The sequence below is a fragment of the Musa acuminata genome, chromosome BXJ2-1, assembly GCF_036884655.1.
Source record: "Musa acuminata AAA Group cultivar baxijiao chromosome BXJ2-1, Cavendish_Baxijiao_AAA, whole genome shotgun sequence".
Lineage (NCBI taxonomy): Eukaryota > Viridiplantae > Streptophyta > Magnoliopsida > Zingiberales > Musaceae > Musa > Musa acuminata.
Genome location: NC_088338.1, coordinates 6,735,657 through 6,753,064, shown reverse-complemented (window position 1 = coordinate 6,753,064; position 17,408 = coordinate 6,735,657). Strand labels below are relative to the sequence as shown.

Sequence of the window (17,408 nt, the reverse complement as noted above, 5' to 3'; positions counted from 1 at the left end):
TAGAAAATAACACACTACCCATAAATTTAAAATATAAAAAAATTAAAAATAAAATAAAAAAACACTGACATATATCCATTCAAATCTTATTAAAAGATATCCTAACACTTTCAAGGTATTTTTAAAAAGTATTGTATTAAAAATACTTTTAATTTCATAATCTAAATTGAGATTATGGAATTAAAAATATTTTTATTGAAACTAAACTAAATTCAATTAAATTATAATTTAAAGTCGTCGCTGAAACAAAGGGACCATTCCCGGCTCAACCAACACGCCGAGGATGCGTTCGACGAAATGACCTCATGTGGACTGCGCTCCGACCCCTTCGACGCGCACACTTCCTCAAAAAGTTGCGATCTTTGCGTCCATCGTCAGCCGCAAGCCACATCCGTTGTGGATTGAGGTTTCAGGACTAGAATTTGTGAGGGAGGAAGGAAATGGGGATTGGGGTTTGATGAGTGGGGACGAAGAGGACGAAGAAATGACATCGGAATGTAATGGAGTTCCCCGTTCTGTACCCGGCCACAGTGAGGTGTCCGTGCTTGTGGGTCTAGTTCGCATGTGGGTCCAATAGATGAGACGGAGTGTCCGTGAGGATGCCACGTATGGTGAGAAAGTTTTGAGTATCGTAAACTCCGTCCGACCGAAAGAAACTACAAATAGCCCCCCCAGACGTCGCTTCACCTCGCGCCTCAGGCGGCGATGGCTCGAAAGAGGCCGTCCGAGGCGGCGCCGGCTCCGCCGAACCTGGACTTCCGGGCGCCGGGGGATGACGCCTGGTACGAGGTGCGGCTCGCGGTGGAGGAGGACGTGGAGGGGGAGGCGGCCCTCCGCGTGATGTACTGCAACTTCTCCGGGGCGTTCGACGAGCTGTACCCCGCCGATCGGTTCGCGAGCCTGAGGGAGTTGGAGGAGTTCGCGGGGAGGTTCCGGCCCACGTCGGTCCAGCTCCAGGACGAGGAGTGCCGGATGGTGGTCGAGGGCACGGAGTTCTGCGCCTCCCACACCTTCGGCGACCGCGATGTCCGGTTCTACGACGCCGTCGTCGAGTCCGTACGTGCCTCTTCAATCCCACTTTCTCATCTCGATTCCTGTCTTATTTGCGTTCCCCTTTCTTCTCTGAGTGGGGAATCGCAGCCGCATTCCTTGTTCTTTGTTATGTAATCGAGCAAAAATCTCTTGTTGGTAATTCGTGTTCTTAAACGGTTTTGCAAATTTCGATCCCGGAATCCTTATTGTTGCATCAAAGAATGATTTTTTGCTTCTTGAACTCGCAATGTTGCATGTCGAGGTTGGTTTTTGGGGGGATTTAGCTCCGGAGAACGTTTTTTGCTCTCTTTTTTTCACGCAGATTCGGCATGTTGCTCGTTGGTTCTCGTGATCCTGCTAATTTGGTGGTAATGATCTTTCTTTATTATGATTTGTTGCCCTGCCAAATGTCTGGTCTGTTCGATTCCTGTAAGAAACGCCTCAAACAGTGGATTGGTGTGAGTTCGTCCTTTTTGTTTCTTGAATTTAAACTTCGGCAATGTAGTTTGTTTGTTTGTTTCTATGCGCTTTCATGCGCTTTGTTGGAAGCTTGTTTTCATCCTTCTATTCCTAAAAGAACAAAACTGCCATTTATTTGAATTGGACGCATAGAAAGAAGAACGCTCGGACAGTATTTATCAGTCAGCTGTCTTCTCATTCTCTTTCCTTAAGCTCCCTGGAAACCTCTCCCGCTTCCTCCTTCCCTCTCCTGCCCTCGCAGTGATTGCCATCTACACATGGATTCAAACACATTTTCTATGTACGCATTTCTTCTTTATTAATTGAGTGCTTCATGCATTATTGAGCTTCTAAAAACCATATGTTAAATTTCTTGTTTGCTATTTGGATGTGCGGCGCAAGAAAATGAACTATGAATAATTCATGAAATATATATTTATTTGTATGCTCAAATGGCAGGTCAGGCGTTCAAAGCACAGATCAGTTAATGGTGAAGCCATCTGCAACTGCACATTTGAAGTCCTCTGGAAGCATGGCCCTTTAGCTGGAGAAAGTACACCAATTAATGTGCAAGATATATGCATTATGGAGCAGAAATGGCCACAGAACCCAACACTGGACCATTTCCTGGATATTGCAAGAAATAGGTTCGATGGAAATGACAAGACTTCAAAGCAGGCGATCGATCCGGAAAGATCTCCACTTAAGCCGATGTTTGGAGAGAAAAACTATTATGCTTTCTGGATTGATAATCTTGAGAAAGATCTATCACCGATGACTATGAATGATTTCATATATGAACAGACATCCTTGTCCTCTCAAGTAGAGCTATCTTATAGTGTTTTACCAGTGATGTCTTGTAGTGGAATGGTCCTCTTAAGGACTGAGAAAGATGCCAAGAAATTACTCGACTTTCTACTTGATCCTGCTCACATTGTGGTCTCCTCCAGGGGAAGGTGAGAAGCAATCTTCTTTTTGTATAATGTTCTTGCAGACTAGAAGTTTCGTCTTATTTTTCATGCTTTGCTTACGGTGTAGATATATCTTTAACATGATTTCTAAGGATTTGTGAGTTGACTGTTCTGTTAACAGTGTGACGCTGATATCGTAAATTTTAATGACCTAAGCTATCTATTCTACATGTTTGGTGCCTCACAACCCAACTATCTAAGCTGTTTTGTTTGTATTAAATTGGTGAGAGTTTTATGTTCAGGTCTCATGTTTTATGTTATTGGCGTTTAAATCTATGGCCTTTGAACAAAACAAAGTCATGTTTCTGACCGATCTTTTTTCTGGTTTTTTTGTAGACCCTGGTTTGTCAGAGATGATTGGTGTCGAAAATTTGAAGGCGCAATGCCGAGATATGAGGTCAGTTTTATGGTTTAATGTCGATTTAACATCGTTCCTTATGCTTTAGGTCTATTGAACTGTGCTAATGTTGTGCACGACATATGACTCTCATGTCACGCACATGCACAATGTGACACTGAACTCATCATTCCAATGACCATCAAAGGTGTGGTCTCTTTTGATGACTCCAGATATAAACAAATTTAATGGCCTATACCATGACACTGTCCTAAAAATTGTAAACTTGAAGTGGATATGTGATTTGCTATCGTGAAAATGAACTTTGATGTATCAAGAAGATGCAAATTCAACTGTTAAGACTTTGAAAGTTTGCTTTCTACTATGTTGAGAATATGGTAACATGTCTAGGTTTTGAAATGGTAGCTCTTTTAGCACAGGTCAAAAGGTCAAACAGAGTTCAACAAGACTCGAGCAAATTGAAGTTGGCGTACAAGGGAACCAAAGAATACGAAAGAGCCAAGGAATTGCAAGGCCTACGTTGCGAGTTTCACAACCATTTAGAGTGCATATACCGAAGACTGGAATCAGAGGAGAGAATACTTCTAACCGGGAGAGAATGAGAATTAAGTTACCAATAGCTTCTTGATGGTTTCACCAAGCGTTTTGCAATGTTTTGATGATTGGCTTGTGAAGATACCGATGATGGCCTGTGAATCTCTAATATTATATTTGATTGTATTATTGCAAAATCGTGCTAACAGCGAATTCATGAGCTTGTATGTGTGGGGTTGCAGGCAATGCAACCCTATTAGTTTTTTGTTGCCAAATCCACCATGGAACAGGAGGAGCATGTGTTGATTTCGTTACCTGTTGAGAAATCCACCATGAAGAAGGGGAAAGCTTTGGAATGACAGCCACTCTGTCATCATGCACGAATCAATAAAAAGTTCGCAGAAGCAATGGTTTGTTGATGTACGTACCCAAGTGGTGCCTGGAAAACAAAATGAAAAAATGGCTCCTGTTAGCCAAAAATCATGTCAGAGAAGAAATAAAGAGATCAGTCACCTCATCAATCCCAGTCTCAAAGTGCAGCAAGTAGAATGGTCTCTGCAGCTGAACTTGTGTTGACTTGAGATCATCTGACAACATACACAGGAAAACATGGTAACATGGCAACAGTAAGAGGAATCTGAGAGAAGAATCCCTAAAGCTTATTGGTACCCTCACAACTAATGATGAAGGCCTACGAGAAAATTATAATTGAGTTCATATATTCAACTACATAAAAGCAGCTACTGCTACTTGCAAACTTTGGTATCAACATTTCATGTAAAGCTCATAGGCACTTGGAGATTTGGAATTACATAAATGAATAAACGATGTAGGTATAAACTAAATTGTTGAAGATAATTTAAAGGACACCCAGATATTGAAATTTATGGACATCCAGCTGTGAACTTTATTGATGAAATATAAGTTAAAGAGGAACAATACCTCTTGCCTAAACAGTACATGCACATTCTCTTTCTTAAAGTCAGGTTGGAAGATTTATGCTAAAATATAGGAAAAATACAATAGTACATGAAGGATGTTTGGTAGGCCTTCTTCCCCTGAAGATGACAAATGCATACTTGAATTGTCCTGCAATCACACAGTTAATTCATCCACAACCATGGCTCACCAGACAAACTACTACAAAAGTTCTGTAAAATATAAGTTGGTCTATAAAGAGGAAATATACATATGACGAAAGACTTGTAAATTGATTACAGACTTGGTTCACAACAATGAACGCATCAATCCTGCATGAGACCTGCAAATGGGATAAACATGATGATGCAATGGTCAAATGAAGTTTCACATTCATAATGATACATTAGCCTACTAATTTCCTTTAGTTGCAAAGTAGAATTTAATGAAGAACGAAATCACTAGTTAAAGTCTGCAAACTATAAAACAATGGAGCAATTGACACATGAATATGAACCCTAAATTACATATTTACACCTCCATAGTAGCTATGCCATTGTAAACAAACCCTAAATTACACCCATGTCATCAAGTTTCATTACTTTTCATTGCTTTAGTTCTTATTGATGTTGGCTATATAGAGGGTTTACATTAGCCAAAATTCAAAATATTCAAATTCCCTCATCCTATTTATACATGTTCCAATTTTTCCCAATCACTAAAAATCAAAGAAGAGGAACATAATAAGGAGAAACGAGAGGAAGGTATGGAGAGAACAGGAGAAGAGAAAGAGGAAGGAAAGAGACATGGTAGTGCATGGAAAGAAGAATGGCTACTAATAAAAAGATAATTTTTTTTGGTCAACGATCATTATTGAAACTGCTACGTTTGTTGCACTTGTCAAAACATAACAGGTTTATACATACAATATATTTAAAATTTTTAAAATTTATATATGAAACTATTATCATCCGGAAGGCTCAAAATGCAATTTTTATTTAACAATAAAACATAAAGTTTCCACTAACAATAAAAACAAGAAAAGATAAGAAGAGTAAAAGCTTCTAGTCTAAAAACATTGTCCCACCTATCTCTGTGTTTCAGTTTTTCTTTTACCTTATACATTGTTTAAATTTCATAATCTTCATCATAAATTATCCTTTTCTTCTTTTTGTTTAGTAATACAGGAAATTTCTACCTAATAGTCTTTGGATGGTAGCACGTCCAACCTCAATAAGAGCAGAACTTATCTTAGACACACTTCAGTGTATTCTATGTATAAATTTTTAATTTTCTGAATTCTGGCTTGCTAAAACTTCTGGACTTGACGACACATACAAGTCGCTTTTTTTAGTACTCGCACATAAATAAATGACACTGGATGTTACAGAATATACAAGACATTCATACAAGTATATTTTTCATGTTTCAGTTAACAAAATGATGTTCGACATTACTAGCCAATGGAATTCAGCATGCTTGTGTTCCTAAATATTCTCCCACAGAAGTGATCAAGAGATACTGAACCTTACCAAACTTGAAAATGCTTACACGAGCTCTAAGACAAGTGCAGAAGCCCCCCCACCACCATTGCAAACACCAGCAACTCCAATTGTGCCACTTCTATGTCTCAGAACCTGTTAATATAGACAAAGTTCATAAGTGTCCCTTCTTAATACCAAATATATGTACGTGACTAGAAAAAAAAATTCTGTGATAGAAGCCCAGAAAGCTCATGGGTGTTCTTTTCTGATAGCTACCACAATTAAATTTTAAAAAAAACACAATTAAATTATTAGTATCTGAAAGTTATTATAATTATACATAGAAGAAAATTACAATTACTGATGTTACAAGAGGCATATTTAGAAATGAGAATATAATGTCAATTCAAGCTGCGAAACATACCCCCAGCAAGGTAACCAGAATACGAGCTCCACTGCAACCTAGAGGGTGCCCCAAGGACACAGCTCCACCATGCACATTCACTCTCTCCTGCACAGAAGCATTAGACAAAATAAGCCATTCAATGATGCAACATATAACTAATCCCTAGATGAATCTAAGAAGGGTAAAATGAAGCAACAGTAGTTGACTGGCCAATGTTGCTGGCACAGATTTTCAAAAGAAAATAAAAGCTAATGGTCAAAAGGAACCATGGTCCAAACACGAGGCAAACAATTAAGCTTACAGAAGGAAGTGAGAGAAGCTTCTGATTTGCTAGGGCAACAACCTACAAATAAAGACAACATTTTAGGCTGCAGGTAACGTGAAAAAAGAGGCAGGAGAAGAAGTTAAATATACTTGAAATCTGTAGACCCATACTTACAGAGAAAGCTTCATTAATTTCATAATAATCTACTTGAGAAGCCTCCAAGCCAGCACTTGAAATAGCTTTCGGAATTGCAAGTGCGGGTGTTGTTGTGAATAATTCAGGGGCCTGCATAAGAAATATCAATATCCTTTTATCATAGCAAAACCTTTTTAAATAAAAAAGGGGGCATCTACATAATTACATATTTCTGCAAGTTCTCAAACATGGAGAGAGCACCCATGATATGCATTAAATATGAAAAAGGAGTTTCTGATTTCTCTGTCTATACCTGAGCAGCATCAGCATATCCTCTGATCTTTGCAACCACTTGCAATCCTAATTCAAGAGCCTTCTCCCCGCTTACAAGTACCAAGGCAGCAGCACCATCACTACAGCACAGATATTTGATCAGAAATTAGATGCCAAATTATATCTAGTAAAGTTCATAAACTTATATCACAATGAGTTAAAACTCAGAATATGCATGAACTACAACAAGTGACAATCAGATATAACATATTTATACAACATCACATAAAAAGAGAGAAAGAACTTTGGCCAATATGTTAATTATGCATATAGAGTAAAATGTGCAATATACTAGCTATCAGCAAACAAATATTAGTAGTTGGTGGAAATTCATAACATCACTTAACCCAAGTTTCAAATCTAGCAAATGACCCAAAAGAACAACAAACAGCACCCAAACAGTAGCACGTCTACTGAGTTTAGATAGTAAGGTCTTCATGAAACTAAACATTTTTAAAAAAAGGTAATGAACTAAAACATGCTATAAATAACAATTCATCTTTTAGCAAATAAGAAAAGGCACAAGTATTTTAGCCCTTAGAAGTAGAACAGACATCATAACATTGATTTATTACCCACATGATAATTGAGATACAATCTACAAATAAGAAAAAAGATGGCAGAGCGTCATGGCAAAAAAAAAACATAATCTAAATCATCAAGAAGATTCTAGTTACAGATATATCACATCAAGGAAAATGGACCAAAATTTGGATTGCTTGTTTCAGTCTTTACTCAGAGGCAACAATAAATGACAAAAATGGGTACAATTAGAGTACCTTATACTAGATGCATTTCCAGCTGTCACTGTACCACCATTCTCCTTGAAACTTGGTCGAAGCTTCCTTAGTTTTACAGGATCAAACTAGCCAAATTTAAGAAAAAAATATTCTTATTATGACAGTCATTGGAAAATTTACACAAAACAGATCTGGCATCCAATTGTAAAACCATCCTATTATTTCTAAAAGGTAAAAGAAAAAAGATAAGAAACTATGCCTAAATATGTACAGTTAAAAAGAAGTGAAGAACAATCATTTCCTTATTTCAACTTCTTTGCCTTCAAGCAGAGATTTTGCTTACTGAGCCTGTTTTTCTAAATCAATTTTCTTTATTCTTTTTAATGATAGAATTGCTTCAAAGGGATTAACATAATAAGCTTATGTTAGCAAAATAGACTACAAAGTCTCATTATCCCTATATTCTTAATTTGGTCACACCGGCGGAATTTAATCACTGGTTGTCACCTAATATGAGATAAATGATTATTGATGCAAAACACATCCATTTTTAACAAAAAAATAAAATTATTTTCAGCTGTAACTGGTCACATTCATATTTTGTACAAGTGCAGTGACTTACCTAATTCTTGCTTACATGTAAATTAAGACAGAAGCTATAAAATTCTAACAATGCCAAAAGTTGATAAATAAGCATTTTCTTTCCACTGGCATGATTAATTGGCCATGGATCATGTTAGAGTTATTTGAGTATTCAACATTCTAACAGAGATATTGTGCTTCAATTTTCTTGCACTAGTTGTGGAGGCCCATAAGTTGTTTACATAACAAGCTTAACTATGTAGAGCTTCTCTCAACTAATAAAGGAAATGGATTCCACAACTGCACTACAAAGCATGTAAAATGTTGCCTTGCATTTGAATGTATTTGGCCCCACTTCTTAAGAATCTTACTTTTTCAAGACTTTCATCCTTGTCAATAACTACTGATGGCTTTCCTCTGCCTGCAGAAACTTCAACCTGCAAAGCATGATAACAAGCATCCTTAGTAAACTTTTGACCGGTAGATTTCCAGTCCCATTTATCAGAAAGAGAGAATTCTAACTGGAGCAATTTCCCATGTGAAGGCACCACTGTCCCGAGCAGCTATTCCACGCTCATTGCTCTTAATAGCATAAGCATCCTAAAGAAGCATAAGGGAAAAAAGGTCACACTTAGATGAAATTTAGATGTATAAGATGGATCATATAATCATATTATTTAGTTGGAAGTAACTAAAACATACCACCAAGTAAGGACAAGTCAGGCATCCAATTAACTCTAGTGTCTAGAGTTGTTTAAAATTGGCAAGATTTTGAGCCAACCCTGCTAAACTATCATCTTGACCATATAGTGATCTTAGAGACAGTGGACAAGTTAACAGAAAAGGTAAAAATGAATGTGTCACATTCTAGACATATTAGAAGATAGTTAATTTTTTGGCTCTTGGATAACAAAAAAACCACTTAATCCTAAGAAAGTATGAAACAAAGTTAAATATAGTTCCTACAAATGATTATATTATTAAGTATAGATGAAATAATATCTTATTAAAAGAGATAATAAGAAAAAGATGTGTGAGATCAGTATCTCAGAGCCAAGGATTTATGCTGTAGTAATCCACAGAAATGTACAGAATAAGACATCAAACAGCAAATAGGCTATCTGATTAGGAATGCCAGCTGCTCACCACTTGTTCTGGGTGGACGTCCCTGCAATGTGTCCAGCCCAGTTTTGGTGGAAAGCTTGGCCCTTTGGGAAGGTTTAAAGAGAGCTCAGTCAATGCCAATCTCCAGAATTCTAATAGTACTTGATGCTCAGCAGATCATTAATTTTGTCAAAGGAGCTGCTGAGGTTCCTTGGTTTCTTGAGGCTTCCATTTCCAATATCTGAAGCCTGCTTAATTAATTATCTACTGTTGACTTCTCTCACCTGTCTAGAGAGCTCAACTATGTTGCTGATAGGCTTGCTGTTTTTGGTAAAACCCACAGCCCATCCATCTTTTGTAATGCAGCTGATCCTGCTGCTATTCAGTTTTTGAAGTAATAGCATTTACAGTTTTCCATTTCAAAAAAAGCAAATAGGTAAAAGGTTAGAAATATTTTGGATTTTGGATAAACAACAACCACTAAGCATATCTGACCTGTCCTATATTGGAGAAACTGATAGTGATGGTTGTAACTATGATAAATGGAATAGCATGTTAGCGTCAGGTAAGCCAAAGCACGTGAATAAGCTAGATCAAGCCAACCTAGCAAGTTAATTCATTAACCCATACTGACCCATCCTCTCATAACTCACCCACAGATCAGGAATTTCAGATTGTAAAAATTTACTTATGCAATTTATCTTTTTAATAACCGCAAGAGAATATAACGGAGTGTAATATCAAGATTCTTAAAAAAGAGAGGTCAACTATTGAAATACAACTTTTGATATTTTTAGAGGAGCCTTCAGCTTTCTTGAAGCAGTTCCATTCCCATTTGGCCTTAGAACTGATAGAATTAAATCTTGTTGGCCCACAATTTATCTGTTATATACATATTCCACCATGGCCTGCTTATTGAATATATTCATCTCTGAATATTGCTAAAAGTTTTCTTGTGTTCCTTCATTTAGAATATGACTTGACTGGAATCTACAAGAGTTACTAAAACAAAAACCTTCCACTTGCTTACTATGTTAGTAATGTCACCTGTTGACCACCAATATGTTTTCCCACCACATTTCATCGCCGTAAACTCCAGGACTCATGTATTTTACTTATCAGCATATTTCTGGTGTTCTGTCTTTCTATTATCATCTTATTTATTCTCCATATGTTTCAGGAATTCTAGAAAACTTGTTTTGCAATCCAGCACAAGCCAAAACAGGCTCATCTTATTTACTATGACACCTGAATTTGTTACTTTAGCACTTACCTAATGAACATTAAAAGTTAGGAACACTTCAGAAAAAAAAGATCATTTGAAACATTCAACTGTACATGTTGCCATGGAATTTATAGGATTACAAGATCTCTGTTACTCTATATGTTAATACAATCAAAATTTTACATCACAAACATGATCACATGCAAGTCCTATAAAAGAAAAGATATAGAATAGCCAATTATAATTTCTCTGGTAAAAATTTGTTCAAACTTCTTGAACTTCTTACAAAATAATAAAATATATATATACGTAAGAAACAGGATATATGCTTCTCAAGAAAGAATGCATCTAAGAATCTCACCTGTTCTTCTCTTGTTATTGAATGATGAACGGCACATAATTCAGCACAATTTCCCATGGCAAAGTCATTATATACATCCCATAAACCATCCTTAAGCATCCCATCAACAATAGTATCATGACCAAATCGAGATCCTTTTCTGCATATTTACAGATTGCAGAATAATTATTGGAGCCAAGATTAGTCATATTAAGGCTAACTAATACCTGCTATTCCTTTAAACCAAATTGAGTAAAAGTTTTGCCACAATAGCAACAGTGCCAGATTAAGATCAAGAATGTAATTTGTTCAGGTCTAAATGCAACTCCTATGACTTCTAATACAGAGAAGCTCTACATGCCAATTCATACATCCCATCTTTCTGTCACTATAAGTGTATATGTCTACATAAGATCAAATGATGTTTAGCACAGGTTAACACTGCATGAGTTGATGATAGAACCAAAGAACATGGTAAAGAGCATGGAAGGAGGTTGTGAGACCCACATATCTGACCCATGCCCAACCATATTTTTAAACCTGGAATAAAAGTTCTGAAGAAGAAACATCTGAGAATTTAATATAATATTTTTCTTTTTTGTTCTATGATTCTCATATACCATCTTTCACAGAAACAGTATATGTAAGAAACATCCCTTATTAAAAGAATCAATACGTTATATTTAGTGATTTCCCTGTTTGTCATACAACACCTAGAGGTAGTTCAGAAAACATTATTAGCATTCCTCAACATTAGCAAATTATGGAAAAGCAAATTTATACATAAAAGAAAAAAGTAAATGCAACAGAGGCCTAACACCTTGCTTCTGCAATATACTTGGGGGCATTCGACATGCTTTCCATGCCACCAGCTACAACTATATCATTAATACCCAGCTGGATACTTTGTGCTGCCAGCATTGCAGCTGCAATTCAAAAATATAAATATGTTATTCATGACAATTGTCAAAGTTGTATACTAAATATGATTAATTATACCCTTCATTCCAGATGCACAAACTTTGTTTATGGTGGTGCAGACAACTGTATTTGGTATTCCAGCGCCGAGAGCAGCCTGCCTAGCAGGAGCTTGACCAAGATTCGCACTCAGGACATTGCCAAAAAAGACTTCTTGTACAAGTGCTGGATCAAGGTTTGCCCTTGCAAGAGCATCTATGTAATCAGGACAATATTTCAGTAGGTCCAACACGTAAAGAAAGTAGAGAAAACAAAAAGGTCAGAGAAAAATTAGCTTTGATCATACGCTTGATTGCAATAGACCCAAGTTGTGTTGCAGACAAAGAAGACAGAGCACCAAGAAACCCACCCATAGGCGTACGCGCAATACCGACAACACATACATCTGCCCACAAGATGAAAGCAACAAAAACAAGATATAAATGTCACTCACAGGGATAAGGACCAATCGATCCCCTGACATATGCACATACGACACATACACACATGTATCACATATTATATATATATATATATATATATATATATATATGTCAAAATTAGCATACTCATACACTCTTAAGAGACTACCTGAAGGTTACATCAGTTAGTTTGATCTCTTTGCCTCTATCCAAGCAATGGGCCTACTTATATAAGTCAAGCAATACATACTCGTTTTTGTTGCACAAATTGCAAGTGACCCTTCGTCCTCTGACCAAAAAGTATCTGTTTTGGCCAAGTAATCAGTTTTTCTCTTACTTTAAAAACATCAATCGTAAAAGTTGCTCAGTTGATGAGGGTTTTCCATATATCTACACAAATTCTTATTATATATTTAGCCCCTAAAAACTTATATATCACAAAGCAGGCTAGAATCTTGTATTCCATTATTGTTAATTAAGACTCATTAAGTACGTACTATCAGTACTACGCAAATGACAGTACTATGGGATCTATCTACTGTCAATGATCGAAGTACTTTATCATTATATAATAGAAAGAAAAAACAAAAGATGAATGCAGAACATTGGAGCTCAAACTACAGCAGGAATAATACATAATACGCAAAGCACGTATACTATCTTTTCACGCAAGATGTGCATCCTACAAATCCTGAAGCATAAAACATCAAGTTTCGCTTGCACCTACTAAAAGGCTAAAAGGAGATTTTGTTCAGCAAAAGGTCACATACTGAATCCCTGATTCATCTAATGGTGGTTTGCATCATGACTCCGGCCAATTTTTTTTAAGAAAGCTAAGAGAAATACTTTACAAAAATAAAATGTTTTCAACAGCGTATTAAGTATCAAAACTGGTGTTTGATAGATTTATACCTCTTGGCTTTATCTGCTCTGAAGCCATTTTATGATGCCGTGAAAAAATCCAAAACGCGACCAACTAAGCAGCCTAGCAAAAAAAGGAAGCCCAAAAAAAAAAGGTCAAAGATCAACGTATGACTGATGATCAGGACAAGCACCACAATTTATTAATGCAAGAAAGAGTCCCAGGAAACCAACTAAAAGCAATATATTAACATACAGAAATCTTTGGGGAAAATAGTCTAAAACGAAGAGACAAGCGAAAGGCACGAATCGATTTACCAAACGAATCTCAGTCGGGAAACTTCGAACAGAAGGAAAGAGAGGATCAAGAATCAGTATTCTCCTCCTGACACCGCACGATAACAGATCGAAAGGGCAAGGAAACAAAAAAAAACAGATTAGATCGCGGCCTAGATAGAGAACGGACGGTGCTATGGAGGAAAAGAGGAGGGATCGATCGGGGTTTGGTGGAAGAGGATACGACGCGAGAGGGGAGGAGGAGGAGCTCACCTGCCGCTCCTCCGGTTATTTCCGGGCCACTCCTTGCAATGGGAAGAGAGAGCGGAAAAGACGCAATGAAGGCTTACAAATAGTGGGTCGGTGCGGAGTACATTGCATCATTGTTTTCACATTTGCACCCCACGCATCTTATAATTACAAAATAGGGACGGAGTTATTGGTTTCTAATTAAGGATTAGTTAGCAGCTGATTTGGCCGCTGGTTGGTGACGTCATCAAATTAGTTTTTGTTTAACAAATAAAAAACAGTTCTTACATCTCTATCCTTTCAAAAATTTGACAATAGCATAGTTATATTTTCAAAATTTTAATATATATATATATATATATATATTTAGATTTTATGCTATCTTAAACTCATTTAGAATGAAGATGTTATATGCATCCTGTAATATTTTTTATTTGTAAAGTATTTATGATATTATATTTTTTTATATTAAGTGATTTTATATTGGAGGATTAATGTTAGGGATCTCATTATGAATATTAGAATTTGGATATGACTTGTGAAAGTTTATGTGTTAAGTAGATGAGAAAAATATGAAAAAAAAAAGAGAAAAAAAGAGAAAGTGAATTATACATGTGTCACTAGCTAAATAAAAGAGTGTCACCCATCCTTGCTAAATTGTTAACACCTATGCCTCATTATTATGTGCTTGTCACATTGTGATATCTTGTATTACTTAAATACTTGTAATTAAAGAGCAAAAGTAAAAAACAAAAAATTATCAAGTTAGAACATCGCTGCCCTCTACTAGTGTAAAGGAATAAATGAAAGGGAGGAAAAATAAGTAAAATATTCTTATCTTATCTTGAGGATTTTGGACTAGTTCAACACTTTTGACAATTAGTTTTTTAAGACAAATATTTTATCTCATGTTTCTTATTTTCATATTTATGGATAATTTATAAAGCTTCGCCAATTTCTGATAGTATCAACCTCAATTGAGTTATAAACTTATAATACTGAAATCTTAAGAATTTTGACCTATCTATTTTTTTTTAATTATAATATTTTATATAAAACTTAAATTGAGTAAACTCTATTTTATTTAAAACTAAATTCTCATATATTTTTGTCAATGTGAATGATGTGAAATATAATTGTCTATCCAAATATTTATTTTAATTAATATCTTGAATTCTATAAAATATAGATAAAATAATTTGATCTATTTGTCTTGTTTTGATTATAGTGTTTTGTACAATATTCTAAATTAAGTAAAAAAAAATTGATATAAATCAGACTCTTATATCTTTCCTTTAGTATCCTTTCAAATGATTTAAAATAAAGATCATGAGCATGACATTAAAGATTATTATAATTTGAAGTAATATATTAAGAATCTCTAAAAAAGGAAACTTAATTATTATATACATAGGGTTTGAGAACCTTGCCTAAGACCGTGGGGGTCCTGCCTTCGACAAGACGATATCCCTCGTCACGATGACTTTGACCCTTCATTGGAAGGGGAAGAAATGGAAGCTAATATCAAAGGTGGTGATGTGGCCGGAGAACTTATGACAAAATGTTAAAGATAAACTTGATGAGGATGTCATTTAAACCTATTAAAACGTTGAGATGAGTATTCTGAGGGCAAAAGAAGACCTGAAAGCTTCAAACAAGTTTGAGGGTCAAAGAGTTTCAAGAAAATTTGAAAATGTGAAGGGCATTAATGGCCTGGGAGCTATTTATAGTGCTTGAATGATATTTCATCTAATTATCTCATTGGGCAATGTATCGGCTAATAAGATATATGGGCGATACTGTTCTATTGGTTGAGGATGATCGATTGAAATCATCGTAATTCTTCAAATCCCGAATGGTGCACATAAGCCATATATGGATGCTCCTAGAGACACCATGTTGGTAGTGTGACAATCAAAATGATAGCTTCGATCAACTGTATCAGGTAGCCAAATCGATGCACCAGTCGAAAATCGAGGTAAGATCGATACACGTAGATCTACATGTCACAATCCCATGAGGAGAGAGAGGATGAGGTGGCTGTCAAAAATTCGGACACTCACCTTAGACATTGAGCTAATCAACTAAAAGATCGAGGGATACACCTTTCGACCCAAGAGCTAACTATCCAAATGTCATCACTCGAGCTTTTGAAATGATGAACATCACGCCACACCTTTTTTTAAAAGGTCACACGATCTCCTCTCACAATCAACAATCTCGGATGTAGCCATGCTCGAACCACATATCAAAGGGACCAACCCCAAGGTACGCATTTTACACATTCACTTCTTCGAGTTCACTAACTAGTCTAAAAGTCTGACTAGTCTAGAATTTCTAATTACAGGAGTTGAGTTGATCGTCATAATGACATTTATTGGTAATGTCTCCGACTCCTGTACGGGCGGTGCATTGGGATCGCAACGTCTTAGAACAAGTTATGAATGGATCCAACTAATATCTTTAGCTGGACCATCAAAATTTAACTTAAAAATATTCTTTCTCTTAAGTTCGATTTTCTAAGGTAGCAAGAGTCTCAGAGTCGTCCATATTTGTCATAACTATTAATTTTTGAGGAATGATTTTTATTCTGATTCTACTAACTTGATTTATCTGTTGGGTGAGTTTCTATCATTCTGTAACGATGTCACGGTTGAGCATCAAGGAAGAAGTGAAAACTTCTATAAACAAAATAATTGTCTTCCAACTTTGATTTGTTTTGGAATGTACACAAGAGAATCCAGCCAAAAGAAAAAAAATATTAGTGTATGTAGGAACCTACCAAGTCCTTTTACTACCGTCAGCATACAAATCATCTTAGTATCAGATTAAACTAAAAATTATAACTCCTCTCGGTCCTCCAAAAATAATTTTATTTGGATGACTCAGTAAAATTGACCAACCAATTAATCATTCAAATGTCTTCTCTAAAGACATGTTGAATATGTATCAAACATTTATAATAAAAAGTATATTTGATTATACTCAAAACATTTAATGAAGTTGATGTATGTGAAACACTGTCTCCAAATTATATTCTATTTGTTTCATCACTACAAATCAGCGTTGAATGAAGTTGATAGTACAATTACTCCTTTAACTTAGATCTAACTGAGTAAATTAATGTGAAGGTGGACACGATGTTGGATTTTACTACAAATCTCAGTAATCAAGATGTTTATTGAGTATTTACTGAGCTAGAAATCTTAAAATAGGGAGAAACATGTAAAGTGTAGCTTCCTAAAGATGATGATAATTTTGTATCTTCATATGCTTAGAATTGATAATAAATCAAAAAAAATAAAAAACCGTAACGTCCAATCATATGATATATAATTAATAAGTATTTGATACGAGAAATATAACAAGTGATAGGACAATTAACAGTAAAAACAAATACTCAATCAACAACCAAACCACATGAATAATATATCAAAATAACAATTCAAGTTGGATTTTATCCCTTCTATATGTATTACAAAATATTTTTCTTACTTGACTTGCTATAAAAGGTTACGTTAGGCATGGTAATCGATATCAGTTGTCATTTATTAAAATTATTTAAATTTTGTCATGTCGAATAGACCATGTCGATAACTCACTCGATATTGAACAATTATCAATTTATGAGTGAATGTTCAATAGTTGATTCGGATATTACTAATATTATTTTATCAACCCTCAGCGCTAGATTGACCATGATGATATAGTAAGCATGGTACTGATAAGGATGACATACCACCTAAGCATATCTACT

At 35.7% G+C, this 17,408-nt stretch overlaps 2 protein-coding genes across 8 annotated transcripts; one reads left to right on the top strand and one right to left on the bottom strand.

The window, feature by feature from the left end:
* The first annotated feature begins 587 nt into the window (after positions 1–587).
* LOC103995526 (uncharacterized) lies at positions 588–3,561 on the top strand. Its single transcript, XM_009416130.3, has 4 exons — positions 588–1,056; positions 1,951–2,447; positions 2,799–2,859; positions 3,240–3,561. Exons 1-4 carry the CDS (start codon positions 706–708, stop codon positions 3,420–3,422), a joined length of 1,092 nt encoding a protein of 363 aa, XP_009414405.2. The 5' UTR covers positions 588–705; the 3' UTR covers positions 3,423–3,561.
* Positions 3,562–4,231: 670 nt separating this feature from the next.
* LOC135598671 (acetyl-CoA acetyltransferase 2-like) lies at positions 4,232–13,758 on the bottom strand. 7 transcript variants are annotated; one of them, XM_065092837.1, is made up of 16 exons: positions 13,676–13,758; positions 13,178–13,250; positions 12,151–12,249; positions 11,886–12,059; positions 11,707–11,812; positions 10,908–11,046; positions 8,740–8,817; positions 8,589–8,654; positions 7,675–7,760; positions 6,876–6,975; positions 6,602–6,712; positions 6,464–6,505; positions 6,181–6,267; positions 5,824–5,909; positions 4,544–4,615; positions 4,232–4,443 (listed from the first exon to the last, which is right to left on the bottom strand). In XM_065092837.1, the coding sequence occupies exons 2-15, from the start codon at positions 13,203–13,205 to the stop codon at positions 4,582–4,584; spliced, it is 1,236 nt and encodes a 411-aa protein (XP_064948909.1). In that variant the 5' UTR covers positions 13,206–13,250; positions 13,676–13,758; the 3' UTR covers positions 4,232–4,443; positions 4,544–4,581. The 7 variants fall into 7 exon arrangements, 6 of the variants coding, with proteins under 6 accessions (XP_064948909.1, XP_064948911.1, XP_064948907.1 ...); XR_010481666.1 differs by having other exon boundaries at positions 4,340–4,443; positions 5,805–5,909; XM_065092838.1 differs by lacking the exon at positions 4,232–4,443 and adding an exon at positions 13,445–13,511 and having other exon boundaries at positions 4,493–4,615; positions 13,676–13,754.
* Positions 13,759–17,408: the final 3,650 nt, after the last annotated feature.

Bases quoted from the DNA above. Each gene is read 5' to 3' on its own strand.
- LOC103995526 (XM_009416130.3), top strand. From the start codon at position 706: ATGGCTCGAAAGAGGCCGTCCGAGGCGGCGCCGGCTCCGCCGAACCTG. The intron at 1,057-1,950 runs GTACGTGCCTCT...CTCAAATGGCAG, and splicing joins ACGACGCCGTCGTCGAGTCC to GTCAGGCGTTCAAAGCACAG. The intron at 2,448-2,798 runs GTGAGAAGCAAT...GTTTTTTTGTAG, and splicing joins GTGGTCTCCTCCAGGGGAAG to ACCCTGGTTTGTCAGAGATG.
- LOC135598671 (XM_065092835.1), bottom strand. From the start codon at position 13,205: ATGGCTTCAGAGCAGATAAAGCCAAGAG. The intron at 7,761-8,588 runs GTAAGATTCTTA...AAATTTGGCTAG, and splicing joins AGGATGAAAGTCTTGAAAAA to TTTGATCCTGTAAAACTAAG. The intron at 6,268-6,463 runs GTAAGCTTAATT...GCTTCTGTGCAG, and splicing joins AGCTTCTCTCACTTCCTTCT to GAGAGAGTGAATGTGCATGG.